The sequence below is a fragment of the Vulpes vulpes genome, chromosome 13 (assembly GCF_048418805.1).
Source record: "Vulpes vulpes isolate BD-2025 chromosome 13, VulVul3, whole genome shotgun sequence".
Taxonomy (NCBI): domain Eukaryota; kingdom Metazoa; phylum Chordata; class Mammalia; order Carnivora; family Canidae; genus Vulpes; species Vulpes vulpes.
In genome coordinates, this window is record NC_132792.1 from 142,495,509 (window position 1) to 142,521,060 (window position 25,552).

The 25,552-nt window shown below is 47.2% G+C and overlaps 1 protein-coding gene across 4 annotated transcripts in view; it reads right to left on the reverse strand.

Moving 5' to 3' along the window:
• Positions 1–3,017: 3,017 nt before the first annotated feature.
• C13H1orf21 (chromosome 13 C1orf21 homolog) overlaps positions 3,018–25,552 on the reverse strand; it is a 227,404-nt gene continuing 204,869 nt past the window's right edge. For all 4 annotated transcript variants that reach the window (XM_026001177.2, XM_072733178.1, XM_072733181.1 and 1 more), the window contains one exon: positions 3,018–12,343. In XM_026001177.2, the coding sequence (XP_025856962.1) occupies positions 12,305–12,343 (39 nt within the window). In that variant the 3' untranslated portion in view covers positions 3,018–12,304. The remainder of the gene's footprint in view (positions 12,344–25,552) is intronic.

Sequence of the window (25,552 nt, forward strand, 5' to 3'; positions counted from 1 at the left end):
CAGTGTGTAGCCCCTGTTGAGAGGCCTCCAGAAACTTGTCTCAGGATGAGCCAGTCAGGCGGTACTGTCCAAGTCACACTTTCTCCCTCTCTCATTTTTGTTTTTTTGAGGGAGGTTGGATTCTCAACCCCTATTCACACCTAGCATGTATTCACTGTTAATGCCATTTATTTGAGCCATAAAACGCTTGGGGAACCAAGTTCTGGAAGGCAGGCTCCTGGCAGGCATTTCTCCTCTGAGGTTTGGAACCGCCACGAATAACTCGCTCACTCAGTCTTCGGAACCTTCCTCCTCCAACACATGTGATTCTCTCGCTTGTCCTCCAGCTTCTTTAACACCTACCAAGCCTCTTGCCCAACGTTTTCTAGACCTCAGCCCGCAGTTTCTGAGCCTTGGGGAGGTGGTCGTGGGCCGTTCCGAGGGCCGTGTGCGAGGTCCCAGGTGGGCCACGCAGCCCTGGAGGGACAGCCACACGGACACAGAATTTTATGCCAAATTGGAACATACCCAGGAGGACTGACCAGTCTCGTCCATGGCAAAACTGAGAGAATTGGGTCAAAACATGACATTTGAGCTGCTGCTCGCGGCTTCGAGGGAAGTGCATCCTCCAGAACCTTAGGTCATGTGCATCCACGCAGGAGCGCGGCCCGGAGATGGGAGATGAAGAACGGGTCTGCCGCCCCGGGGCTCCCAGGGGAGGGAGGTCCGCCCCCTGTCCCCCTGTCCCCCTGCCATCCTTTAGAGCTCTCGGGTGTGGCTGACGGCAGCCCTCGACGACCCCTGCCGCACGCGGCCACCTGCCTGGGCTGCGCTCACGTGCTCCTTCAAAACACGAGCTGCTCCACGTACACGGAAGAGTCTGCGCGGATGCCAGGAGAACCCATCTCCCCACCTTAGCTCCAGCCAGTGTTTGAAGACTGAAGCCCCGTCAGCCTTCCTCTCCTCCTGCTCTATTGCCATCGGCGATCGTCTTTTCCAGACCCCGGGCGCTTGGGTACCGCGCACCGCAGCCCGCGGGGGTCGCAGGCCTTCAGGCTTTCAGCGTCTCTCCCCCCGGCCTGGGGCTCTCGCGAAGGGTTTGCGCTTGGCCCGGTCGCCTGCACCTGGGGACCTCATCTGACCCCAGACCTCTCCGAGGCCCGAGTCTCAGGGCTTCCACCCCCGGGGCCCACCCCATGAGGGTGGCAGGACAGGCTGGTGTGTGAGCCTTGGGGCCCCGGGTGGGGTCTCGCGCATGGAGCGCCTCCCGACAGGGGACAGCAGGAACCGGAGGGGAGCAAGCGCGCAGCATGGGGGGCTGCCTGGTGGAGGCGGCCTCCGTTGGGGAGCCGGGGCGGCCTTGTGCCGCGAGGTGGGCTGAGGTTGGCTGCGGCCCCCCGGCAGGGAGTGGAGGGTGGGCACCGGCGGTGGCAGGAGGCCCCGGGACGACTGAGCGTGGGGTGGCTCACTCGGACACCTGCGGCCTGCAGCCTCACTTCCCTCCACCCCGTTTGAGTCGAGGCTCGGGGAAGCTGGGCGTCCTTCCCCTCCGTGGCTCGCAGTCTGCTGGCCTCCCAGCCCTCCTGCCTCCGAGCGCAAGGCCGTGGGCAGCCACGCGCAGGCTTCAGCCCAGGAATGGCCCGGGGCCTGGAGGCTGTCACCAGCATGGGCTTGAGGGTGGACACCCAGGGCAGTCCAGCGTCCTGCCAGCCCGGCTCCTCCGTGGCCTGAGTTTAAAGGAAGCTCCCAAAGCCCCCATCTGGGGTACGGGGGTCGGCGGGTGTGTGTGGGGTGGGATGGCGTGGGCGAGGGCGAGCTCCTCAAGCTTGGCTGGCCTTCCCGTCGCGGGCCAGCTTCTGCTGGGAGAAACAGGCTCGTTGGTTTTGGAAGAATTTACTCTGGACAGAAGCTTGGGCTCTTGCCTTGTTTGACAGCCCATAAAAGTCAGCTGCAAAGCCGAACTCCCAGCTCTACTGTTTTCGGGGGCGGGGGCCGGGCAGGGGGAGCCTGGGGATGGTTACAACTCCTTCCCTGGGCTGGCTGTCCCCTCCCCCGCCTGGGTCCACCCTGCCCCTGACTGGCCTCCACAGTTAGGAAATCGTGAGGACGTTCCGGCGGGCAGGGGCGGAGGGCGGAAGGCTGGCTGGGCTGGCGGGCGGGCCAACACTGGTCAGACGTGCAGCATGGAAGGTGGAACCAAGGGAGAGGTTGGACTTCATGCTTTGAGACCCTGCGCGCGTGTGTGTGCGTGTGTGTGCGTGTGTGCGCGCGTATGTCTCTCTGGTAGGTCCAGGAAGGCCAGCGGAGCCTCCAATACGTGCCAGATACTCACTGTGTTGGGAGTTGGCCAGGAGAGAAACCGTTAGGCATCTGCCTACTTTTCATGTTGCTTCTGCATCTGACTGTGAAGAGGGGCATTCCTTAAGTCCTCACATCCCAGCCCGCCCTATTTGGGAGACGCCGGTGCCTGGCACACTCTGTGTAATGAATAAATGTCACCCGCTGAGTGACTGCCTTCGTGAAGTGGGTGGCGGTCTATTGAGCATTTACTATGGGGTTCCTCCTATCTAGCCGATGGAAGAGTGTATTGTTTTTTACTGATAGGGGAGGTACACACCGGGCTCAGGAAGGTTAAGGGACTTGTCCGAGGTCTTGCAGCTAGGACTGTGCGTGTGTACTGGGGAGGGTGGGGGGTGGAGATGTACAAGAGATTGGAAAGGCTCACGGCACCATTCTTAATTATTGCTCATTCTTGCAACTGCATCACATCTGTGCATTTGTGGAAGCTGATGGGACTGAGTGGGCTGCCCCGGGAACCTGGAGGCAGCGGAAACAAAGCGCGGGTTTTCCAAGTGGGTGCCTGATGCAGCACATTATCTGTAAAAACAGAAGTTAGAAGCATGGACAGGAGAGGCCCTCTGTACTGAGAACAGGGAAGAAGAGAGACAAGTCGATGGACAAGATCTTCTGGGACATTTAAATGGTCCCCGCTGAGGCCCACGGAAGAAGAAAGGCAAAAAAAAGAACAAAGCCAGGTCAACTGTTAAAAATTATTTAATAGAAAGTCCAATGTCAAAATGTAACAATAAACAAAAATACACATGTATAAATATGTATATATAATTAGACCTGTACACTTTCTCAGACCCTTTTCAAAATGGAACAGAATCATCATTACATCTTGGTGGTCAAATCAACAATAATATTCAAGCGACGTGGACCCACTGGTGCCGTGGGGAACATACTGCTAAAGCAGTTGGAGGGTTCAAAGAATCCAATCATGAGAGAGCTGGGAATATTGCCAAATGTCCTCTTCTGGAGACCCAGAGAGGGAAGAGGAGCGATCCCCCTGCTCTGGACATTATACTTGATCTTTTCTTAGCACCTGTAGCCACCACTGTCCGGGGACAGCTCTCCCGTTGGGCAGGTTTTTCAGTACTTAAATTTATGCTGTTGGAAGAGTTTGTTTGCCCTGTCTCCCAGATTAGAAGCTCCTGGGGATTTTACCATAAGACCTTCTTACTCTGCAGGCCAAGTGTGCCAGCACAGAGGTTTGGGGATGGATGCCACGAAGGTGTGCTCACTTGCTCTTAAAACAGTAGTGTCCAAAGTGGGTGTGCACACACCAGGGGGTACTCAAGGTCCCCCTAAGGTGTTCAGAGAGAAAGTACCAGAACCTCTGTGTATAGTATTTTGTATCTTATGCTTTTAAAAGGTCTACGTTTATACTTTTTATGAGTCTAATATATTAGTTCAGGAGTATATGACTATATGCCTTAAATAAATTAATAGACGTACAGAGGGGGTGCATCTCACAGAGGTTTTGCTGATAGGCATGTGCGGTGGAAATAAATGGGCAACCACTGCTCTCTGGAGTTCCCGTGCGTGCTGAGCGCTGGGGAGGCTGCCCTCCTGGGCTCTGTGCCTACCCGAGGAAGCTGTGTAGGTGCTCAGAGGAGCGAGACTTCCGGGTACCCCTGAGACCCAACTGAGAGCTGGGCCTCCTGAATCTGCCACGGTATTTCATTTGAATGTAAGGCCTGATTTCCAGATAAAACACAACACACAGAGCAAACACACAGCCATTGACAACTGGCAAGGAGGCACTGTGATCCTTTCCTGGACCGGAGCAGCCAATGGGGAGGGGGTGCCCTCAGGCAGACCTGGCCATATTCCAGGACCACCCCCCTGCCGCCACCCAGGGGACCCTACAGGACCTTAATTTCAAGGCAGGTACGTGTGAGGCCAAATTCTAATAGAAAGGACTAGGCCTGTGGGCTATTCGAGTGGGAACCCCAAGACACAGAATTAGAAGTTCCTCAGCCAAGGAGCCAGTGGGATATCTGGGAAAAGAGTGGGTGTTTGAGTTAAAATCTTTCCACGGGTCCAGAAGGCTGGTGTTGCTGAATATGCCAGGCTGCACCCAGAAGGGCAGGGGTGGGGGTCTTGCAAAAGAGTTCAGGACCCAAGAAATATTCAGGGCCCTTTGGGATCCCTGGACACCTTGCTGAACTAAGGAAAGTGTCTTCAGTCCCCAAATTCCTCCAACGTCTCAGGGAAACCATGTCACTTGTTTGAGCCTTTTCTTAAGTTTCTAGAAACCATGCTGCCTCACAGCTAGTGTTTTGATTCATCGAATTCATTTTCTTCTCTGTATAGAATTTCTAATTATTTGTGGGGTTGGGGGAGGGAAGAACCCAATGCTCTGTACTCCAAATAGGTTCTCTGGAAAACCTTAAAGGCACTGTGAGTAGTCTCCACAGAGAGACTGCTTCTCCCCAAGGCTCCCTGCCTCACAACCGGAGGGCTCAGAGCTTGGAGCTCGGTGGCCCCCCTGTCCCCACGAGGTCCACAGTGGCTATCTAGGCTGGCAGGTGTTTTCCATGTGCATACAATTTATTTGTGCTTTTTAAATTTAAAAAAAATTTTTAGTATCACCTTTCTTTGGCAGGATTCGGGTGCATGCTCCGAGCATAGCAGAGGCTTGGCCACAGGGCATGACCTAACCCGGGGAAAGGCTGTCCCAGGGCAGCTGCCTTTTGGGGAGATGAATGAAGGCGTCACTCTAAGCCAGGGAGTCGTCTGCTGCCTCCCATGGATTCATCTTAGGGAGCACCTTCATCCCGGGGTATATGCCAGCCTCCTACCCAGAGGTATTTTTAGCCTTGGCGGCTCTAGGGACAGGTCACGATGACCAGGCACTGTCCCCTATAGGTCTCTAAGCAAGATCTAGCCTAGGTTAAAGCCTCTGAATTCAAACAGCTTTTGGCTGTGCAGGGTCGGGAGGGGTGGGGGCAGAGGACACGAGAACAGATAGTCTCAGCAAGCAAGTGTGTGCCTGCACAGCAAGAGGGCAAATCGGGCCCTGGTGCTGACCACACTTACGTCTCTGGGTGGCCGCAGCCACGACCTCTGCTTCAGAGGGCAGAGCATGGTCTACGGCTCCTTATCCCTCCCCTCTTCCCCGGTCCACAGTGAAGCCCCCTGGCCCTGGGGGACCAGCCAGCTGACTGCTTGCCCTCACCTCGTCCTCTCTCCTGCTCAACTCCAGCTCCGGCTGCTTTGCTACACGCCAGCCCGACAGCCTACACTGTCCCTCCTCTGGACCAAGTCCCACGCTGTCCTCCGAGCCCCGAAGGCCCTTGGCAATGCTCTCCCTCAGTCCTCTGACAAACTTGAGCTTCGATGTCACCTCTTTCTGGAAGCCCCTTGACTGTTCACGCTGGGCAGCTGCCACTCTGAGATGCTCCTGCAGCACCCGGTACTGACCCTTGCGGTTCCCACACCATCTGTCTCCCGGATGGTGGGCTCCTTGAGGGCAGGAGCTATGTTTGGTTTAGCAGGGTATTACAGGCGATCGTGCTCGGGGCTCTATAAACGACCTGCTGAATGAATGCGTCTTCCACACTGGAGAAGGCAATGCTAAAAATGCTACACCTGGGACAACCTAGGTGAAGGGGCCCTAGATCCACACATCGGTGTCAGAACTTCCTAGTGGAACTGCTGGATTGCCAGTCAAGGCCACGCTGGATGGGCACGAGAGTGTGTGAGAAACGCTGTGGTTGTATATGGCTGGACCTGGCATGTATCCTGAGGGATGTGCCCTTTACACACCAGGGCTTGGGACAGGATGCCAGCCACAATACCTAGGCTAGAGGCCCAAGGGAGTCACACAGGCCAGTGGCTGGGCATCCTGGTCCAGAGGGGGCACGGGGTGAGGTGGCCAGACCTCTGTCCTCCTCATTGAGTCTAACTCAAAGTTTCGCTAGAGTGATCACTAGCTTTTCCTGTTTTGCCATTATTAGAGCTACACTAATACTTTCCTGGATGTTATCTTAGAGATTATGAAAAGCAAAGTGCAGCCCTTCCTTGGAAGTATTTCAGTGATACTGAAATAAAGAAAGTAGTTATACTTTCTTTAAGTATCTGTCTGTGTCTGTGTGTGCATTAAGAAAATAGATCTGAATTTAGAGTCCTAATAAGGCAGCTGCCTGGTTTTGTTCCAGGAACATAGATATGGATTTTTAAAAATAAATTTGCATCTTGTTTGAATGGAAAAGCTGGCTTGAAATCTATTGCGAAGCTTTCCTTCCCTCGCTCACTTGACTGTCAGGAAAGTACAGTCCTCAAGGGTCTGGACTGAAATGCCAGAAAGAAAGGGGCTGTTCTATCACCTCTGGGTCTAGGCCAAATGGCCTCAAAGGTTCTAGAGCCATTTGCAACCCTAGAGACCCGGACGGCAGTTCTGGCTGAGTTTATAGCGTTCTTTTTACTGCTTTTAAATCTTACTCAATCAAGTTCAAAGCCTTGGACTAAAAATAACTCCAGGAAAGGGAAAAAGGGAGAATTCTGGGTAGAGGGGGAAGACAGTATTAGAATGAGGCCTTTGGTTTAGTAATGGATCTTGCTGAATTTAAGCCATTTCTCTGGCTTATGAGAACCTCCCACATTATCTTGAAGGAATTTGACAGCTGCCAGGTTTGAAAGAGGCAAGATCTTGGGGATAGTTTTCATAGAAAACTGAACATAGCACCCCCTCTACACAAGGAAATTCTTTTGATTCTTTCAAGTGGAGTGAGGGCAGGTCCCCTCTAGGCAGCACCTTTAACAGTTGCCATGGAGATGTGAGTCATCTTTTCTAGAGGACATGCCTTGAGAAGCAAGGAAAGGAACTCTGGGGAGTTCTTGGGCTCTTCTGACCTTGGACCCGTTATTTAAATGGCAGTCCAAGTCATTAGATGACCATCCAAAATATCTAAGGTCTTGAAAGAGATTCACATCTAGTTGCAGTGCTTAAATTGGCCTGGAAAATACAGACCCGGTTCAAACATCAAAAAGAGACATCCAGCTCTGGCCCACAAGAAAGGATTCAAGTCAATGCTCCAGGCCTTGTGTCTACCTTGGGCCATCAGGTTCTTCCATACTTCTCTGCAAGGTTAATAAGGCTTTTTACCTTAAAACAATGCAGTCTGGGATGAATGAAGCCTTGGGAGCCAAGAAAGAAATCACAGCATTCAAAGGCCTGTTCTGGCTGCATCTGGAATTTCACTGCAAAAGTACCAGATTCCCTTTCCAGATGCTTGAAAGGATTCCAAGAAGAGTGGCATGTGCCTATATCCCCAAGGCCTTTCTCTTCTGGGCACTAAATTTCTGTTAGCCACTGGCCTCTTCGTGGTTTGTGTGTAGCTCATCAGATACGGGAAGGCCAAGTAAAACACTCCCCACGGCAGACCCAGCTGGTGATGAGCCAAAGAATGATTCTGGAAGGCAGAAGCTCCCAAAGGGTTCTTTTCACAGTGTTGCAAAGGGCATAGTAATAATAAAACAATTCGGAAAATACTTGAATGACATCTTCCCTTCTTTCCACATGGGCATTTGTGTCGGACAGATGCATTCTGTACTTACGAGACGCCACTTGGAACATGAGGGTCACAAATTTACTTCACGGGATAGTGGTGAAGATGAAACAAGACAGTCACAAAATGCCTAGCACAGTATCTGGCACAGAGTGAGTATCAATAATAAATGTTAGTTCCTTTTCCTCTTTCCCCAAGATTAGATCCGATCCCAGATAAGGTACAAGAGTCTCCTGAAAAACGTGGTAGAGCTAGTGAGTTAAGGTTGGTCACAAAAGTTAAATACATTCACCCAGCATCCTTGTTTTCTGCTGTTGTTTTTTTGACCTTTTCCAGAGACACTCGAAAAGGTGACTGAAGGACATCTCTCCCCCTCCCCTTGGAAAAAGACATCCATTCATTGGCAGAAGCCAATCCCTAGAACTCATTCACAAAATCCCAAAGGTTTATTGCAAGGACATCTGCAGCAAGAAAGCTGCCTACGTGATCCAGCTTCACGCGGGTGCGTGAGGCTCTGGAGGTCTGCAGGGGACATCCAGAAGCCAAGGTCCCTGCTTCCTGCCACCGTCTGTCTCATCATGCCCCTCAATACACATGGCCTCTCCCAGACTGGGTCTTCTTTTCCTACTGGGGTTTTGTGCAACTCATCAAAAAGCTTCATTTCTGAGAGGTACAGAGAAATGAAATTCTGAAAGTGCCTTCCGGGGGCAAAAGCATGGAAGGCAGATTTTCGGTCAAATTACACAGTGCAAAATCTAATACTTTCCCTTTTGCTTTGTTTTTGAATTTGGCAGTTGGGAGGAGGGAGGCTGCCTTAGATACCAATCCTTTTGCTTTTCAAACAAAGCATATCTCAGAGTCCTGGAGCCCAAGATACAGAGTCAGTATCTTCCTGGATTAAGACTTTGATCATTCTTCCTCCTACGAAAGGGACATCATTTCACGGGGCTTCCTTCCTAAGACCAGTCGGGATGGAGCGCTCTTAAAATTCCGGCCTCGCGTCTACGCAGCACCTGTAATCAACCGGCTGGCCCGCAGCGCAGGCTCGAGGCAAGGCTCCCGAAAGGGACAATCTCTGGGCTTAGCAGGCTTCCGGGAGAGTCTGGCCCTTAGAGAAAAAAGTTCTCGATGAGGTTGGGAGGATGGCATCCAATGGGATGGAAGAGGGGGCGCCATCACCCGGGGCTGCCGGGGGGCGGAGGAGCTGCAGGCGCGGCCGCTTCTGACTCTGGGTGCCCCGGGCCGGCGGCAGCGCCACCACAGGCACAGAGCGCGGAGGGTCAGCAGAGAAGCCCAGGCTGGACCACGGGCTCTGCGGAGGGGGAGACGCCAGTCTCCCCGCAGGCCCGGGGGTGGGGGGCACTGCTGCTGCTGCTGGCTGACCTAGTTTCCCTGCCTCCGGACTCCGGACGCTCTTTGTCCCTAAATAGACCCCACAGCACCCCTCGATGCTCCAGCCTGGGGCTGAGGCCTCGCTGAGGTAAAGCCTCTTTGAGGTCGTCCGCCAGTAACAAGCACGCACTCCGTTATGACAGCAAGTACTCCGCGATCCCAGGATCTCCGCCAAGCCAAAGCAAGCAGCGCATCCTCCTGCCGGACCCCTACAACTCCAGAGCCCAGAGGGCGTGTGCAATCCAGCTGCAAATCGTCTTGACAGCTGGCCCTGCCCTCCGGCCGCCAGGCAGCTGGGTTTTGAATTGCACCCAAACGCGAGGCCATGCTATCAACTCTCTCTGCTAAGTGCTTCTCAGTCCATTCCTCGTCCTGCCTTTCTCTCCCTCCGTCCACCAGGCCACTCCCCTCCCTCCCTCCTTCCATCTCCCTGAATCCTCAGCCAGAAGCCACTAGTTTGTGGACGATTCTTTTCATTGTATCTAGAACAATCTGCTTCATGTTCAGATATGCGGGGGGCGGGGGGGGGGCAGGGGCGGAAATAAAGGCAAAATATTTTTGCATTAGACCCTTTTCAGAAGGCATAATAAAACGAAGTACAAACACAAATCACTTGACAATTTTATGATTAAAGCGAAACGATGGAAACACAAGACAGTTTTGAGTGTTGCTAACATAATCAAGCGTCTCATGCCAACCCACTCATCCACCCCATTTCCCAGATCTATTTCTAGATATACCAACATTTGTCTGCAGAGGAAATCATGTCTGCACGTCAAAGAGTTAAACTTGGGAGACGGAATTCCAGGTGAAAAGCCCCTGGTTCTCGGGAACCAGCTTCTAGTTTTATGAAACACTCAAAAGTCAAAATCCCAAGAAACACTTGGCTCTGTGTACATGTGTATCATGTAAAATGTTAAACAGGACTAGAAAAAAAATGATAAAAAAAGCATGTGTCATCTTTGGGTAGCAGGGGGTGATTTTCTGGGAAGACACTGTCTGAGACACCAAGTAGAGGAGCCACGTGGAGGATGCTTAGTCATTCTTGCTTGAGAAGCATCAGAAATCACGTAACAGTGAACAGAGTCCCACGTGGACAAGTTTCAGGTGGGGCTCAGCAGTTCATTTACAGTTGAGGAAAAACTATTTTAGTCCTTTGGCCAAACACCATACAAAGGGAACGTAAACCCCTAGGCGACTTGACTCTCTGCATTTTTCTGCTTGAAGCAGGATAAAAAGCCTTAAATTTTGGCTGCATCTCTATTTATGTAACAACCACAGCTGCTCCCCAGAATAGCGGCTGCTGGCTGAGAGAATTAAGGGCTTTTGTTGCTAACATGTGAGTCCATTTTCTGTAGCACTGGACTGAGGTTCCTTCCTCTCGGTGCCCCCGGGTCTAACAGCAGAAGGAGTCTCACCATTAGCACATCAATGGTGCCATCCATTATGCAGATGGATTTTAAAGTCAAGGCTCATCTTCTCAGCAAGAGCAAATCTTGCTTCTTATTCTGTTCTGTGGCAGGTAAGCTCTCAGCTCCCCAGGATAAATAACCACCCACCTTCGGAGGGTTGGCAGCGTGGCTGATCCTGAGCCCCTCACATTCAAACCCCACGAGAGAAACAGACAGTGCTCCTTCTGTGTTTCTGTGGAACAAACCCAAACCGGGCCTGCTGGCCTAGCATTTCATAGGGTGCCCCGCCCGAAAGTAACAAAGAGAATCCTCGTCAAAGCTATCAAACGCGTTAAAAAAATACAAAAGTTATTTTCTCCTTTTGATTGCTATTTACTTGTGACAACATTTGTTAAAAATATTACTTCTGTCTTTGAGAAGAGATTGTTCTCTTCATATAATATGGAAAAATAAACTCTACCAAACCCACAAGTTAACATTCCCCAACACTGCCCTAGGGCTTTGGCTTCCGCATCTCCAAATACCATCACCAGTGTCAATGTACTACGTTTCCAACAGGCAAACGCTTTGCACTGTCCTGGCCAGTGCCTTGAGTAGAAGGGAGTGGCGAGGCTCATGGAACATTTGGAAGGGGGAGAACGAGGAAGTAGGATGGCTTACTTGCTAACAAAATGAAAGATAACAGGGTGGTTTCAGGCCCTCCTAGAAAGTTGAGGAGTGTCCTCTCGTCTCCTCTGACCACCAGCAGCCCTGCTAACACGAGGTGGGTGGCTGATGGGAGGGTAGGGAGCCATGAGGGTCAATTATCGGTGTCACTGCAAAGAAGGGCTCATTTTCTGCACCCGGGATCACCGTAAAACACCGAACTGGATGAATGGGAGAAGACAAGGATACATAAAAACAGTAAAATGTTTATTTTCTTAGAAAAAAAAAAAGTGGGGAAGAGGGATTCAGAATGATTGTGATCACACTTCCGTCTGCATCTGAGCAAAGCCAATGTTGCAAGCTTAATCCTCGATTCAGATACCTAGTAAATGAAACCACCTGCTGCTCCCTCCCATGTCACTCCGGGAGTCACGTCACAACATGCTTGTAATGGACAATGGCTTCTCTACTTCTTCGTAGCAGAGAAACAAGGCTTGCCATAGCAACCATCCCATCTCCAAAGCGCAACATTGCCAGTGAGAAGCGAGGCTCTGGACCGCTCAGGAGAGACAGGGAGGGGGAAGAGAGGGAAGGAGACGCTTGTCTTAGAAGCGGAAGAGTTCTACAACAGAAGTTTGATATCTGAGTTCACCACTACCTCATCTTAGAGAAAATAGGTTGGAGAGCATCTGTAAAACCATCAGTATCTTTAAGGTGAAATCGCAGATTTTTGCTGCATACCTGGACACAAGTGAAAAGTTGCAACAAGTTTTAACTAGCAGCAACAAAGAAAGTTCGATAACAGTTTTTGTGTGTGTGTGTGTGTGTTTGTTTGTTTTTAGCAATATCCCTTTGCAAGTTCGTTAAGAAACACTGTAATTTAATGGGGCATACGATATGGAACGATCTTCTTTTGCTATAGTGCTGTTCGTTGAAGAGAACCGACCTTTGCAAAGATTTCAACTGGGGTGTAACCTATTTACACAGTAGTCGCTCCTGGTTTGAGTAGTAGAATCGGTGCTATGTGATATCCTCTTCTTCCGAGCAGTAATCTCGACCCTTCAGGGGAAAAGAAAAGGAGGGCATGTGAGTGAGAAATTCAAAGCAGAGCCCGAGCCAGCTCATCACCAACAATTTTCTCTCAGTGTGTCCCCCTGGAAAAGAACTCAGGCTTTAGCAGTGACGACTGGGCACAAGGGAAGTTGCGAGATGTGTTGGCTGATTTATCGACGTGGCTCCAGGCACAGCAGTTTTACGGAGCCCCCAATAAGCCCTTACTTTATGTTGGTAAGAACTTCTATCAGACTCATACAAGACTCGGTCGTTCACCAAGAAATTACCAAATGGACGACCTATTCAGGAGACCAAGTTCTCATGAACGAGAGAAACTGAAATAAACCACGAACAAGTCATTTCGCCTGGGGTCAGGGCTGCTCATATTCTATGGCTGTTATTTCCATGCCTGGAATTTATAATTTTACAGAAGGGGATGGTATCATCCAAGGATGCCTTAGTTTTAATCCACTCTAAATTAAAAGAGGGGTTTAAAAAAAATCCCAAAGATTCACTGAGATCTGTGAAACAAACCTGGGACTCTGGTTGGTATGCGTAGGACACACAAGAAAAGTGATAATGTTTTTGATTCATTTGCTACCAAAACAGGTCACTTGAAGGCTTAAGGACTATGTACAATTGTTACTTTTGAACATTTTCTCCTCCTCTCTCCAGTGGGTTATACACTCTACGAAGGCATGGTTAGGATGGGGATTCGAGCGTCCTATCTGACCAGCCGGGTAGTCTTGGTCAAAGCATTCAGCTTCTTGGTCTGTAGTCCCTCGTGATAGGACAAGAACAAGACCACCTGCCCTGCCTGCATCACAGTACTCTAGATAAGGGCTTTGTAAAAGGTCATGTATTGATACGATTTGTACCCTTCAACCTTTCTCTCTTTGTACACACACTACATGTTTTAAGTTTTGGGGGCAAATATTCCCTTAAAAACAGAATCCTCTACATAACTGGAACTTTTTCCTAAAAGTTAACTTAAAGGAAATAAACTAGTTTTGCATAAAACTAGTTCTCCAACGTACTGCAGGTTTCTTTGTCACAATTCTCGTGTACTGAACCGATTTCACGTTCTCCTAACAGCTGAGCATCATCATAATGAACGACTGTACCATCTGGCCGGCCAGTAATCCTGGCTCTGGGACTTACTAACTCTGGCATCTTGATCAAGTTACTTCTCTGTACCTCAGTTTCCCTATCTGTATGGTAGAGAAAACAGTTAATACCTATTTCTCATCGTTGTTGAAGATTAAATAAGTTCCTAGTTGTAAAGTGATGGAATAGTGCCTGGCACGTCAGTTAATGCCTGTTATGTGTGTGTGTGCGCGCATGTGTGTTTGGTAAGAAAATGCTGCCACACAATGAAGTCTTTGGGGTCCACCAGCCCCCTTGCTAAATGGCCCCAGATTGCGTGTTCTCTTCAAATGTGATTCATTAAGGAGCATGTTTTGGTTTCCTCCTCTGTCAGATAGCCAACTCTCACCCCTGCGACTTGCAGAGTGTCTGAGCCCCGAGTCACCTCCAGGCTGATTTCACTTGTGGCACAAAACATCTCCTGGGCCAAGAAACTGGGTAACCAATCTCCCTGAGGAGAGATGTGTGCACTTAGTCACCCCTCATCAACAGCCTCCCTGGCGACACTGCCCAAGCAGATGCCGTCCCTGGCCTTGGCCCGGCCCACTCAGGAGACCCTCTGAGCCACATGCTGGAGAGCCAGAAAGGAGGACCTTGTGAACCCTGATGGTTGGGAGTGTAACTCTTCAATGGGAGAAAGAGGACACATCCAAACCTAGCAGCATGATGCTAGAAACGTATCCGGTGATGCTGTCCACAGGTCCTCACCTCATGAGGTTCAGGGAGGGGACCTGCAAGGGGGCACTGGGTGTTTAGCTGGAGGGGAAAGTCAGGGCTCATGCTGGTTTTATTAGGAAAGAGGACATATCCAGTGTCTATATGGATATACACACTGTTGTGTGAAAACAGGCAAAATACCAGGCTTTGGTTTCCTGGGGATAATCATGGTCTCTGGCTCAGGGTTGTGATCAGGATTAAATGGGGAAAACACTGTCTGGGAGGAAGTCCATAAAGGTTAGCTGCTGCTATCACTGCAATCACTGTTATCATAAACCCTGTGTTGGGTCAGTTCCCTGGCGGGGGAACAGGGGCCTCCCTCCTTGTGGCTGCTAGTAAGGACCATAGTCATAAACTGATGGGACGGATATCGGGAGCCCTTCTTCCCACCTCAGCCTTTTACCTCACACAGGAACCCTGTGAGCTTGGATAAAACTTCTGTGGCAGACACCTAAGGCTCTTCCCTTCTGTCTAAATGAGGCTGCAAATCAAAGGCTCAGCCAGTCAGTGTGGTGTTCAGATGGCACTTTACCCACAAGAAAGAACCCGCATGTGGTGACACACAGGCAGCTACACAAGTACGTGAACTGCTGTACTCATGGCCAAAGCAGTGTCTCCAATTCCGTAAATGAGTTATGGGGTTCACACAGCAGACGGAGCATTTCAGAGCCTCCCTGCTTACTGTTAGCACAAGGGAGCACCCCTTTTGGAGGGACAAATCTCTATCAGCTGCCTGTGCAAACCCAAGAATGCAATCATCATTTCCCGAGCATTTGCTTCTCAGAAATGATAATCGCCATGAAGAGGAGGAGGAAGATGGTATCAGTTGTGTTGTAGATGTTATTTCCTTGACTGTTGACACCAATCCTGCCAGGGGGACTGGCGCCCTGTTATCTAGAGGGAAACCTCACAGGGACCCAAGACCTCAGGGCTCTTCTTCCGCCTCTGGTTACAAATGCAGTGAGCTGACAACTAAATTCAAATTCACATCTGTTCTGTGTTGGTTATTATCACCTGCCAGCAGCTCTGAGAACCAAATATCTCATGGATGGAAAACCTGGAAATCCAAGCAATGGAGAGTAAGAGCTCCCAGAGGGCTGGCCCTGTTCTAAGCAGGGGACCTGAGAAGCGTCACAGGAACCCCACCTACACGCGGGCAGGCCTTCCACAACATGACTGCATGTCTCATTTACATGTATAAACAACTGTGCCAAAAAGAGAACCTGAAAACCTTCAGCTGTCAGAAGACAGAGGTGGGAGGGAGCTGGGTTTGAGAGGAACATGGCCATTCTCCCAATCGAGGCAGCAGCCCTGCCCCATCAGAGCTACAAAGGGGATGTCTGTAGAGATGCTTCCTGCAGGCAGAAGTAGGGCTGGGAGACACAATTCCACTTTGTACAAAGGACTCACTGAAAGCTATGGGGAACAAGATCCCTAGGAGACCCCCAGCCCCCAAGCTGGAAGGCTAGAAAGTCCCAGGGAGGGTTGTTTGAAGAACCACAGGGGCTTCTTGGTGTGGACTCCGACATCTCGAGGAGCTCCTGCCTACGGAGGTTCTCCCCACCACCGTCCTACTCTGTATAGGTTTCTGTGTTCTCGTCAGCTGTCTGTGTTATCTCCTTGGAAACTTCAGTTTATGTCAACTCAGGACAGACATTTCTGAGGTTCTAGGGTGGTGAGGATTGTTTGTTTGCTGAAATGTCCAGGCTAAGAATTAGGGATAATAAGGAACAGAGGAAAGACCATTATCCTAAATTTTAAACTCTGCAGTTCAAAGACAAGCAGCTCAAAGAGTGACTTCGAACAAGAGAATTGTTCCTCCGAAGTACCTACAGTGCTTTTGTCTTTAGATGGGGCACCTGGGGGTGGGGGGCTCGGTGTTTGAGCATCTGCCTTTGGCTCAGGTGGTGATCCTGGGGTCCAGGGATAGAGTCCTGCATCAGGCTCCCTGCAGGGAGTCTGCTTCTCTCTCTGCCTATGTCTCTGCCTCTCTCTGTGTGTCTCTCATGAGTGAATAATATCTTAAAAAAAAAAAAAAAAGTTTAACTAGACAAATAATCAAGGGCTGGCTGTCCAGGTGCGGGTATGATTTTATCTTGGAAGACTCCAGTACATTTCTGTAGACCTGTGTGCATTCAGCCTAATAACTGAATAACATCAAGCACATAATCCTCAGCTGTGAACTGAGTATTTTGCCAGTGGGGTAGATCACAACTATACAGATGTTCCAGAGAGGATGCAGGGAGTCTCCATTTCTCCAACTCTAAAATGGGGACAATAGGACTTACCATGCAGTGTTGCTGAATTAGAAGTAATACACATAAGGTGTTTAGCAAAGCTTGGCACATGGGAGGTAATTAATAAATTGGAGCTCTAATGACGATATTGAAAAATAACAGCAACAGATGCAGCAGTGAATAAACTGTCTAGGTGAGAAATTGGGCCCACAGCTGAATGAGTCAGTTACACTCAGGTCCTCAAACAAGCCAGGCACTCGCGTGCTTGTCCCTCTTCCTCCGTCCTGACTGGCTCCCCTTGCCTTCAGCCCTCCCTACACACATCACTTCTCATTTTCTGGATCTCTGTTCGAACACCACCTCCCTGTCTTCCCCGAACACCTCATACACAATAGCACCTCCCTTAGTCCGCATCATATTTATTTATATTACTTATAATTTCCTGATATTAATATAGTAATTCCTTTCTCTATTAACTGCTTACTTTCTTGAATAGAGGCATCAAGTGGGCAGTGACTGTTTTATGCACTGCTGCATCTCCAGGACTTAACACTAATGTTGGCCACATGTGAGATGCTCAGTGAATATTTGCTGAATGAATGAAAGGATGAAAAATGTCTACGGTTGCAAAGTTTCAGAGTTGAAAGGGGGCCTAGAGTTTTCCCTCTCCAACCCCATTAGATTACACTGCATCTAATGTAGGATGGGCCTCCGTTTACCATAGTCCAGACAGGGAGCCTTCTCTTTTAGGCTGGAACATGTCAGATAGTTTTCCCAGCTGCCCATGATACTGTTCAACAGCTGATCCCAAACTCTGCCTCTTTGCAATTCCCAAAGAATGGCTTAATCTATGGAACCAGAGGATCATTTTTAGCAGACCAACAGCACCCCTTGGTCCCTCATCTGCAAACAACACGGCTCCATCTAGGTCTCCCTCCCTTGCAAGGATCCCACTTTCACCATCATTTTATTAAAATGGACTCATAAGGGCATCTGGGTGGCTCAGTCGGTTAAATGTCTGTCTTCAGTTCTGGTCATGATCCCAATGTCCCGGGATCAAGCCCTACATCAGGCTCCCTGCTCAGCAGGGAGTCTGCTTCTCCCTCTGCCCCTCCTGCTGCTCATGTTCTCATATGTACTGTCTCTCAAATTAATAAAATCTTTAAAAATAAAATAAAATGGGCTCCTCAAAAACATCACCTGCATAGAATAAGATATCCCAAATATACAGCCTAAGAGAGGAAAGCATTAAGTATCTGACAAAAAGGAATCACCAGGAATGACAGATTCCAAGAGAATGGATGTGTTAAATCTTAACAATAATACAACAGAACTTCTGTCAAAGTTCTGGAGAGGGAAATAGCTCTCAGGGAAAGAGAAATAACTTATACAAAGGGACAGAAAAAGAACACAAGAAAATAAAGAGACACACACACACATCATGTGAAAATGAAGTTTTGCAGGTTAAAAAAACAATAAAATCTAACGAAAGGCAAATGTGAAAAATACCTGTAGCATACAATGTGTAAATAAGTGATAGGAGAAGCTCATACCAAGAAAAGATGGACAGTAAGAGGATCTCAGTAAAAGGGAAGGGTACAAACCGGGAACTCATTCAGAATGATGTAAAACCAGGGAACACATAAGCAGAAAAATGGTCTGCTTCAGCAATCAAAAATTACAAATCAAATAATTAGATATTACTGAAAAACAGAGACACCTGATTCTTGAGCGTACACAATGAAATGTAGCTCTTCTATCACTCTGGCAGTAGCGTCAAATGATATGGTGGTTTTGAAAGGTCACTTGGTGATAATATGTACTATGAGTCATAAAAATGTTCATACCCTTTATTATAGGAAGCACTGAAATCAATATCAAAGACAAACCTCCAAATACATGTTTTTAAAAATGATATGTGTCGCTTCTCTGGGGCTGGCGGTAGGAACAGGGTTCGACCAAAAGCAGGAACTCTTCTTGAGGTGATGGAAATGTCCTAAAACTGGAGAGCCACGATGGCTGCATTGCTTGGTAAATTTACTAAAAATTATCGCACCATGCATATAAAATGAGTAAATTTTAGGCCATGTAAATTATATCTTCATAAAGTTCTCAGAAGTATATGTACAAATATATTCCTTGCAGCCTTTTTACTAGGTGTGAAGAAAACCTCAATCAAATATCCCAAAGAAAAAACTGGTTACTAAGGTATGGTCCATGCACGCTCTGCGACCATAGCGACAAACAAAACGACAGAACTAGCTGCCCACTGTGTCCCCAACAGGCGGCTCCTGCTTGTGCACCACTGCATTCTCACCCATATCGTTCCTTTCTCGCAGACCCCCTTCCCCAGCTGGCCCTACCCGGCCACTCAGTCTTTACAATGTTGTTCCAGCATCGTATCTTCAAGTGACATTTCCCCCACCTGCTCAGGAAGAATGAGTCTCTTCCCTTCCATCGCACCACCATGCTTTATAGGGATTTTAGCCAAAATACTTGCCGCTCTTGCTCTAGGCAGCAGGATGTGTCCCTTATCCATCCTTGTCTTTTTTGGTATTTAATGGAATCCTTGTGTGGCCCACGTCACAATGGTTCTGAATACTCAGGCGTCTGGAGGGAGGTGCTGCTGCTGCTGCTGTGTGTGTGTGTGTGCAGGGATGGAGGCTGTTACATGATGTTTTTGGGAAGTGTCCCAAGGGAGTTTCATAAGTGAATTAAGTTGTCAACATTTTGTGGATTGCACTAGAAAAACACTGCTCTTCCACAACACAGATGATAAAGAGTAAGTTTTGAACACAAGTATCAGCAGAGACAGGGGCACGGCCTGGTTCCGAGAACAGCCTGGAATCTAGCAGAGGGTAGCAGGAGTATAAGGAAAGAGAAAAAAAGGTGACATGAGAATCCCACTGTCCACTACTCATCATTCTTATTTGTATAAATAATATGTAAACCGCATAAGGAATCATGTCTGGTTCTCTCTCTTTTTTTTGGACAAAGCAAATTTAATTTTATATTTTGATTAAAAAATGTGCATCTGGACAGCTAAATTATAAAGTGTCAGTCCAACTCAAGTGTAATAGAATACCAGCTGTCCCTTTAAAAATTTTTTTAAAAATTCCAATATAGTTAATGTACAGTGTTCGATTGCTTTCAGGTGTACAATACAGTGATTTAGCATTACTCAGTGCTCATCATGAAAAGTGTACTCTTAACTGCCTTTACCTATTTCACCCATCCCCCCACTCACCTCCCTGCTGGTGACCATCTGTTTGTTCTCTATAGTTAACAGTCTGTTTTTGGTTTGTCTCTTTTTTTTCTTTGTTCATTTGTTTTGTTTCTTAAATTCCACATATGAGTGAAATCATATGGTATCTGTCTTTCTCTGACTTATTTTGCTTGGCCTCATACTCTTTAGATCCATCCATGTTGTTGCAAATGGCAAGATTCCATTCTTTTTTATGGCTGAGTAATATTCCACCGTGTTATACACACCATATCTGAATCCATTCATCTGTCCATGGACATTTGGGTTGCTTCCATATCTTGGCTATTGTAAACAATGCTACAATAAACATAGGGGTATACGTATCTTTTCAAATTAGCGTTTTCTTATTCTTTGAGTAAATACTGGTAGTGTGATTATTAGATCACACAATAGCTCTACTTTTAATTTTTGGAGGAACCTCCATACTGTTTCCACAGTGGCTGTGCCAGTTTGCATTTCCAGCCTGGTTCTCATAATATTCAGCCAGAAGTCTTTCTTTTTTTTAAGATTTTATTTATTTATTCATGAGACACAGACACACAGACACACACACACAGAGGCAGAGACACAGACAGAGGGAGAAGCAGGCTCCCTGTAGGGAGCCCGATGTGAGGCTTGAACCAAGGACTCTGGGATCATGACCTGAGCAAGGCAGATGCTCAAACACTAAGCAGACACTGAGCCACCCAGGTGCCCCTAAGAGTTTGTTTTGATGAGGCTGATTTCTGTCTGAAAGCAGGCTCTTGTTTGCTGACTGACTGACCAGCTGAAGTATTCATTCTCCTCTCCCTTACTTTTCTGGATGATGACACCAGGAACCATGGTTAGTGTCTGGCCTGTGCATTACTGTGATTCTCCTACGTTTTGTCTGCTTCCTTTGTAGGATTCTCTTCCTCCTCTCTCTTCCTAATTGTAGCCATCCTGAATCTCAGTTTCATGAATTAGTTCCGCTTCGTTGACAGGCTTCTATCCTGCATTGTGGCTTTCAGGTGCCAAAAAACACCCTGATGAATGAAACACAACTGCTGCGACTGTATTTTGGTTTAGAAATTTAATGGCCCATCTCCTTGCCCTGCCCAGCTAACACCTTTTGTCTCCCCAATGTTTTCCTCCATGCATCACCATCCAGAGGCAATCCCAGATCCAAGTTTCCATGGGACATTTAAGCTTTGTCACTGAACCAGGAATCCAGGGGCAGGAGAGCTGCATGCCACAGCTTGAGCATCTGTGAATGATGAACTAGAATCCAGAACACTCATGATGTGGAGGAGGCAGGAGGTGGGCTGCTGTTTCATCCACCCCCTGTGGGGCGGTGGGCCAGAAGCAGGCGCCCTCCACCCCTTCCTCAAGGCTGGAAGTGGCAGGGCTTCTTCATCAGTGTTCCAGTAGCATTTTTGCTAACAGTCCAACAACAATTTCTAACCACAGTTTTGAGGAAATGCCAAAGAAAAGCAAAAAATAATTAGCTGCGCTGTTAAAGTCTCCTCCTCTGGCTTACTTCATTAGAAAAATCAGTCAAGGCATTAATGGCCATCTCTGTTTCTAATGAGCTTTATTCTAATTAGACTCACACGTTATTATTTCAGTTGGGAAAAAGGTCTCGTTTGTAAAGAGCAGTAGGAGCGTGGCAGCTTCTGCGGGTTTCTTTGACCATACACTGGAATGATCACCATGATAACAGTGGCAGTGACAAGAGTCCCAGTACACTGAGCTTTTCATTTCCGAGAGAGAGCAAGTATTAACTAAATGGTTTTTAAACCCCCATGAAGTGTTTATTATACCCAAATCCTCATTCTACAAACAAAAAGAAGGAAATTTTACAAGCTTCAAGGCATATTGTTCTCAAGCTTTATCTGATGTTGGCACTCAGATGACTTCACTGATGCCCCTTCCCCCAAAGGAGGTAAGTAGGAATGAGGATAAAGGTGGGAGGTTCATATCTCTAGGCCATATTGAACTGATGATGTCCTAGGACAGGAGCTGGCAACTGTCTCTCTCTGTGAAAGGCCAAGTAGTAAATATTTAAGGCTTTGCATTCCATATGGTCTCTGTTGCAACTTAGCTCTGCTGTTGTAAGCATGAAGGCAGCCACAGATAAAAGGAGAAGAGTGAGCATGGCTGTATTCCAATAAAACTTTATTTGTGGACACTAAAATTAGAATTTCATGTAATTTTTCACGTCAGAAAATACATTCTGCTTTTTGTTTTCCCCAACCATTGGTACATGTAAAAAACATTCTTGTTTGGTGAGCTAGACCTGGTTCATTGACTATAGTTTGCCCACCCCTGTTCCCTGTTCCAGAGAACAGAATCACCATCAGTGGGTTCAGAGGCTAATAACATTGTCAAGGGTTTGGCCCTCTTCCTAGAAGCTCAAGCAACAGAGATAATTTCCATCTTGAGAGACACTTCTCTCAAGATGGGGCCAGAATTCCTTTCTAAAATGTCATTTTATAAAATTGTTCTTATTTTACAAACAAGAAAACCATCAATCAAAACCAAAATAAAAAAATTTTCCTACAGTCTACCTAATAAATTGGAGAGTTTCCAAGTTTCACTTAAATCTGTCTATATATCTCTGTCCATATTATATGTCATTTTTACATATGACACATTTCTTTTTGTTTCTTCACTTAATATTACCTTTAAAATTTTTTCCCTGTTGTAACTGATTCCTTCTAATGATAAATAGATATAACATAAATTTTTGTGGAATTCTTTGTGGAAGATTTCCAGGCTATTTGGTGGACTTAATTCAAAAGGGATGTTTTAATCTATTCTCAGGTGTAAGAGTTAACATTACCACTCCCTTACTCCCGGGCCAGGACTACCTAGTAGGTGGCTAGTTGGGAGACTGAGCCTCATGGATTCCCTCTAGGGTTCGTTTCCTCTAGGACATGAAGCCTCATGGGTCTCTCTTAGGATTCACTTCCTCTAGACATGAAGCTTCATGGGTCTCCTCTAGGGTTCACTTCCTCTAGGACATGAAACCTCATAGCCATGAGTTCACTTCCTTCAGGACAATGGCTTTAACAAGTTCAAGATTTCAATCCATATGCCTCTTGACAAAGATGTGTCTTCCAGATAAACTCTTTAGAGCTCTTTGTTCCGAACTAGTTGCTTATACTCTAGAATGTACATTGAACATGGTTGGAGATTTGGGGAGGCTAAGTACCCACTTCTCTTCCATACAGTTTTTAACTGAGAACAGTCAGAAGGAGTCAGATGGGAATTAGCTCTCCTGCTGGGTTAGGGAACCCTCCTCATCACCAGCCCCATCCCCCCCTCAAGGCCTTATGCATGGTGACTGACCCAGCCAATCATATGTGGACAGAGTGGAGGATGTTGGGTTTGCCCCTCTTACTGCTCATGGCTAGCAGACTAGAGGGGACAGTGTGAAAAGTGGTTCCTTTTCTTCCTCCCCACAGAGAAAAGCAATCTTGTTTGCTGGATCAGTGCTCACCATCCCTTCCAAGAAAAACTTTGTTTTCAGAATAGAAAGCACATGCATCTGGCCAAGAAGAGGACCACAACTCCTGATGGGAAGTTCCTGTCTGTAAAAGGCAGAGCCGAGTGAATTAGCCAGGTATGAGGGGGAGAAGGCCCAGAGGGCAATGAGGAGTGGATGTCCTGGACCTGGAAATGCAAAGAACATGTCTGTGTGGCTTCCCTCCTCATCCAGGACATGGCTAAGGTGACCAAGTTGCACCCCAAAAAAGAAGGGAAAGTGCGGGTCCATGGGACTTCTTTGTGGATCTTGAGGATCCCACTGACCTGATGAACCTATTTCTTGGGAATGAGCACTTTGAAGGAGGACAACTGAGGGACGTCCAGAGGACACATGACAGGCTGGGGGCAAGCAGAACTGACTGGATTGGTGGGGACTATTCAGCTTAATGGGAAACTCTGATTAAAACGGGATTGTCGGGTAGCCTGGGTGGCTCATTGGTTTAGCGATGCCTTCAGCCCAGGGCATGATCCTGGACACCCAGAATCAAGTCCCACATCAGGCTCTCTGCATGGAGCCTGCTTCTCCTTCTGCCTGTGTCTGCCTCTCTCTCTCTCTCTCTCCTCCCTGTGTATTCTCATGAATGAATAAACATAAAAACTTAGAAACAAAAAAAAAAAAAAAAACAAAACAAAACTGGATTGTCACATACTTGGTCAACTGGCCAATGAGAATAATAATTAACAGAAGCCAACTGCATTTCTGTTCAGGACTATCAGAATCCTTGGGAACAGCGATTCAAATGAAATCTGAAACAGGACTGTTTCAGGTGACTTAGAGCATTTCTCAGATATTTGTGCTCGTTGGTCTTCTTCCACCAAATTGCACACACTGGAGTGCAGTTTGGAAGTGGAAGGTGTGAGTAAGACTCAAGACCACTACGTCATCTGCTTTTTCCCACTAGACATTTTGTCATAAACACAGTCCTGTTTTCACAGACTTCTGTCAATTTTGAGAAATTTAAAGGATACAGAAGAGCAGAAAGGATGTAACAAACACTGTATTTCTATCACTTGGACATAAGAAGCAGTAATATTTTGTAACATTTGCTTCTAGCTGCCTCCCTCCCTAATGAAACTGCCATCCCAGTCCCATTCCCCTCCCCACCCCCAGGCACAACAATGGCATTGGTTTTAGTATGTGGCCTTCCAGCTCATTTTTGATACTCTAACATCCATATCGTATTCTTACTATATCAAATAAACTATGCTTTATGTGTATGAATGTTTAAATATGTAAAAATATGGCATACACATATGTGTGTGTGCATGTGTGTGTCAGTAAATGGTATACAGCTGGTACTTCATAAATACTTGTTGAATGTCCATCTCTAAACAACATGGCATTTTGACATTCTTCAACTGGCACGGTATCATACAACTTTTACCACTCTGCATATTCCTCTATTCACTTAATAATATGGATTCAGATCTAAACAGTCCATTTACACATATATATGTATACCTGATTCATTTCTTTTAACTGCTGTATAATATTGCACTGTAGATCCCTACAGTTCAATCTACTCATTCCTCTAGAGGCAGACACTTAGGCTGCTTCCAATGCATTCGTGCTTTCTTTTTACTATTGAGCACAGAATTCTGCAGTGAAGTCTATTATACAGATGTAAAAGAATTTCAAGGATACAGACCCAGAAGTTTAATTGATGGCTTTTATTGGTTTGTATTAAGAGTCCTTCTTTATATGTCCTGGCTACAGATCCTTTCGATGTTTTAAGGGTTGCAAATATATTCCAAACTAGTCTACTAGAAGCTCTGCATTTGGGAATTATGAGGCTTCTTCAACAAGGGAGACACTGACCCATGACAGTCACCTGGCTCCTTGTGTCAATTTTCAGTGTAAGAACCCAGAAGGGAGGCAGGATATGGATAAATATCTACAAACCTCCAACAACCAGTTTTGGGAATAGGAGTTTAAAGAATTTTGGTACTCCTCTTTTGAGTCTATTTAGGAAAGTGGGATTAAGTGAGGGCAATCTAGAATTGTCTGCTCCAAGAATGCTTTTTCTAGGAATGAAATGGAATATGTCTCCACTCAACAGAACTTCAAAGAGAGGAATAAGTATTCATTAATAGCAAGATCATCTAAGGATAAAACCTTCAGGAAATGTATAGAACATAATATGCTTTGTAATTCCTTCCCAAATGATATAAATGGGCAGGTACCATTCTTTGCTATAGAGGGTCCACTTAGTGGGAATTTTAAAGAGTTGGGGGGAATCGGCTAAGATGTTCTCTTAAGGCCCTTTCATATTTTATGCTTCTAGATTAGAAATTCCCTAAAGGCAAGAACCCAACTTTTAAATTATGCACCACCTATGT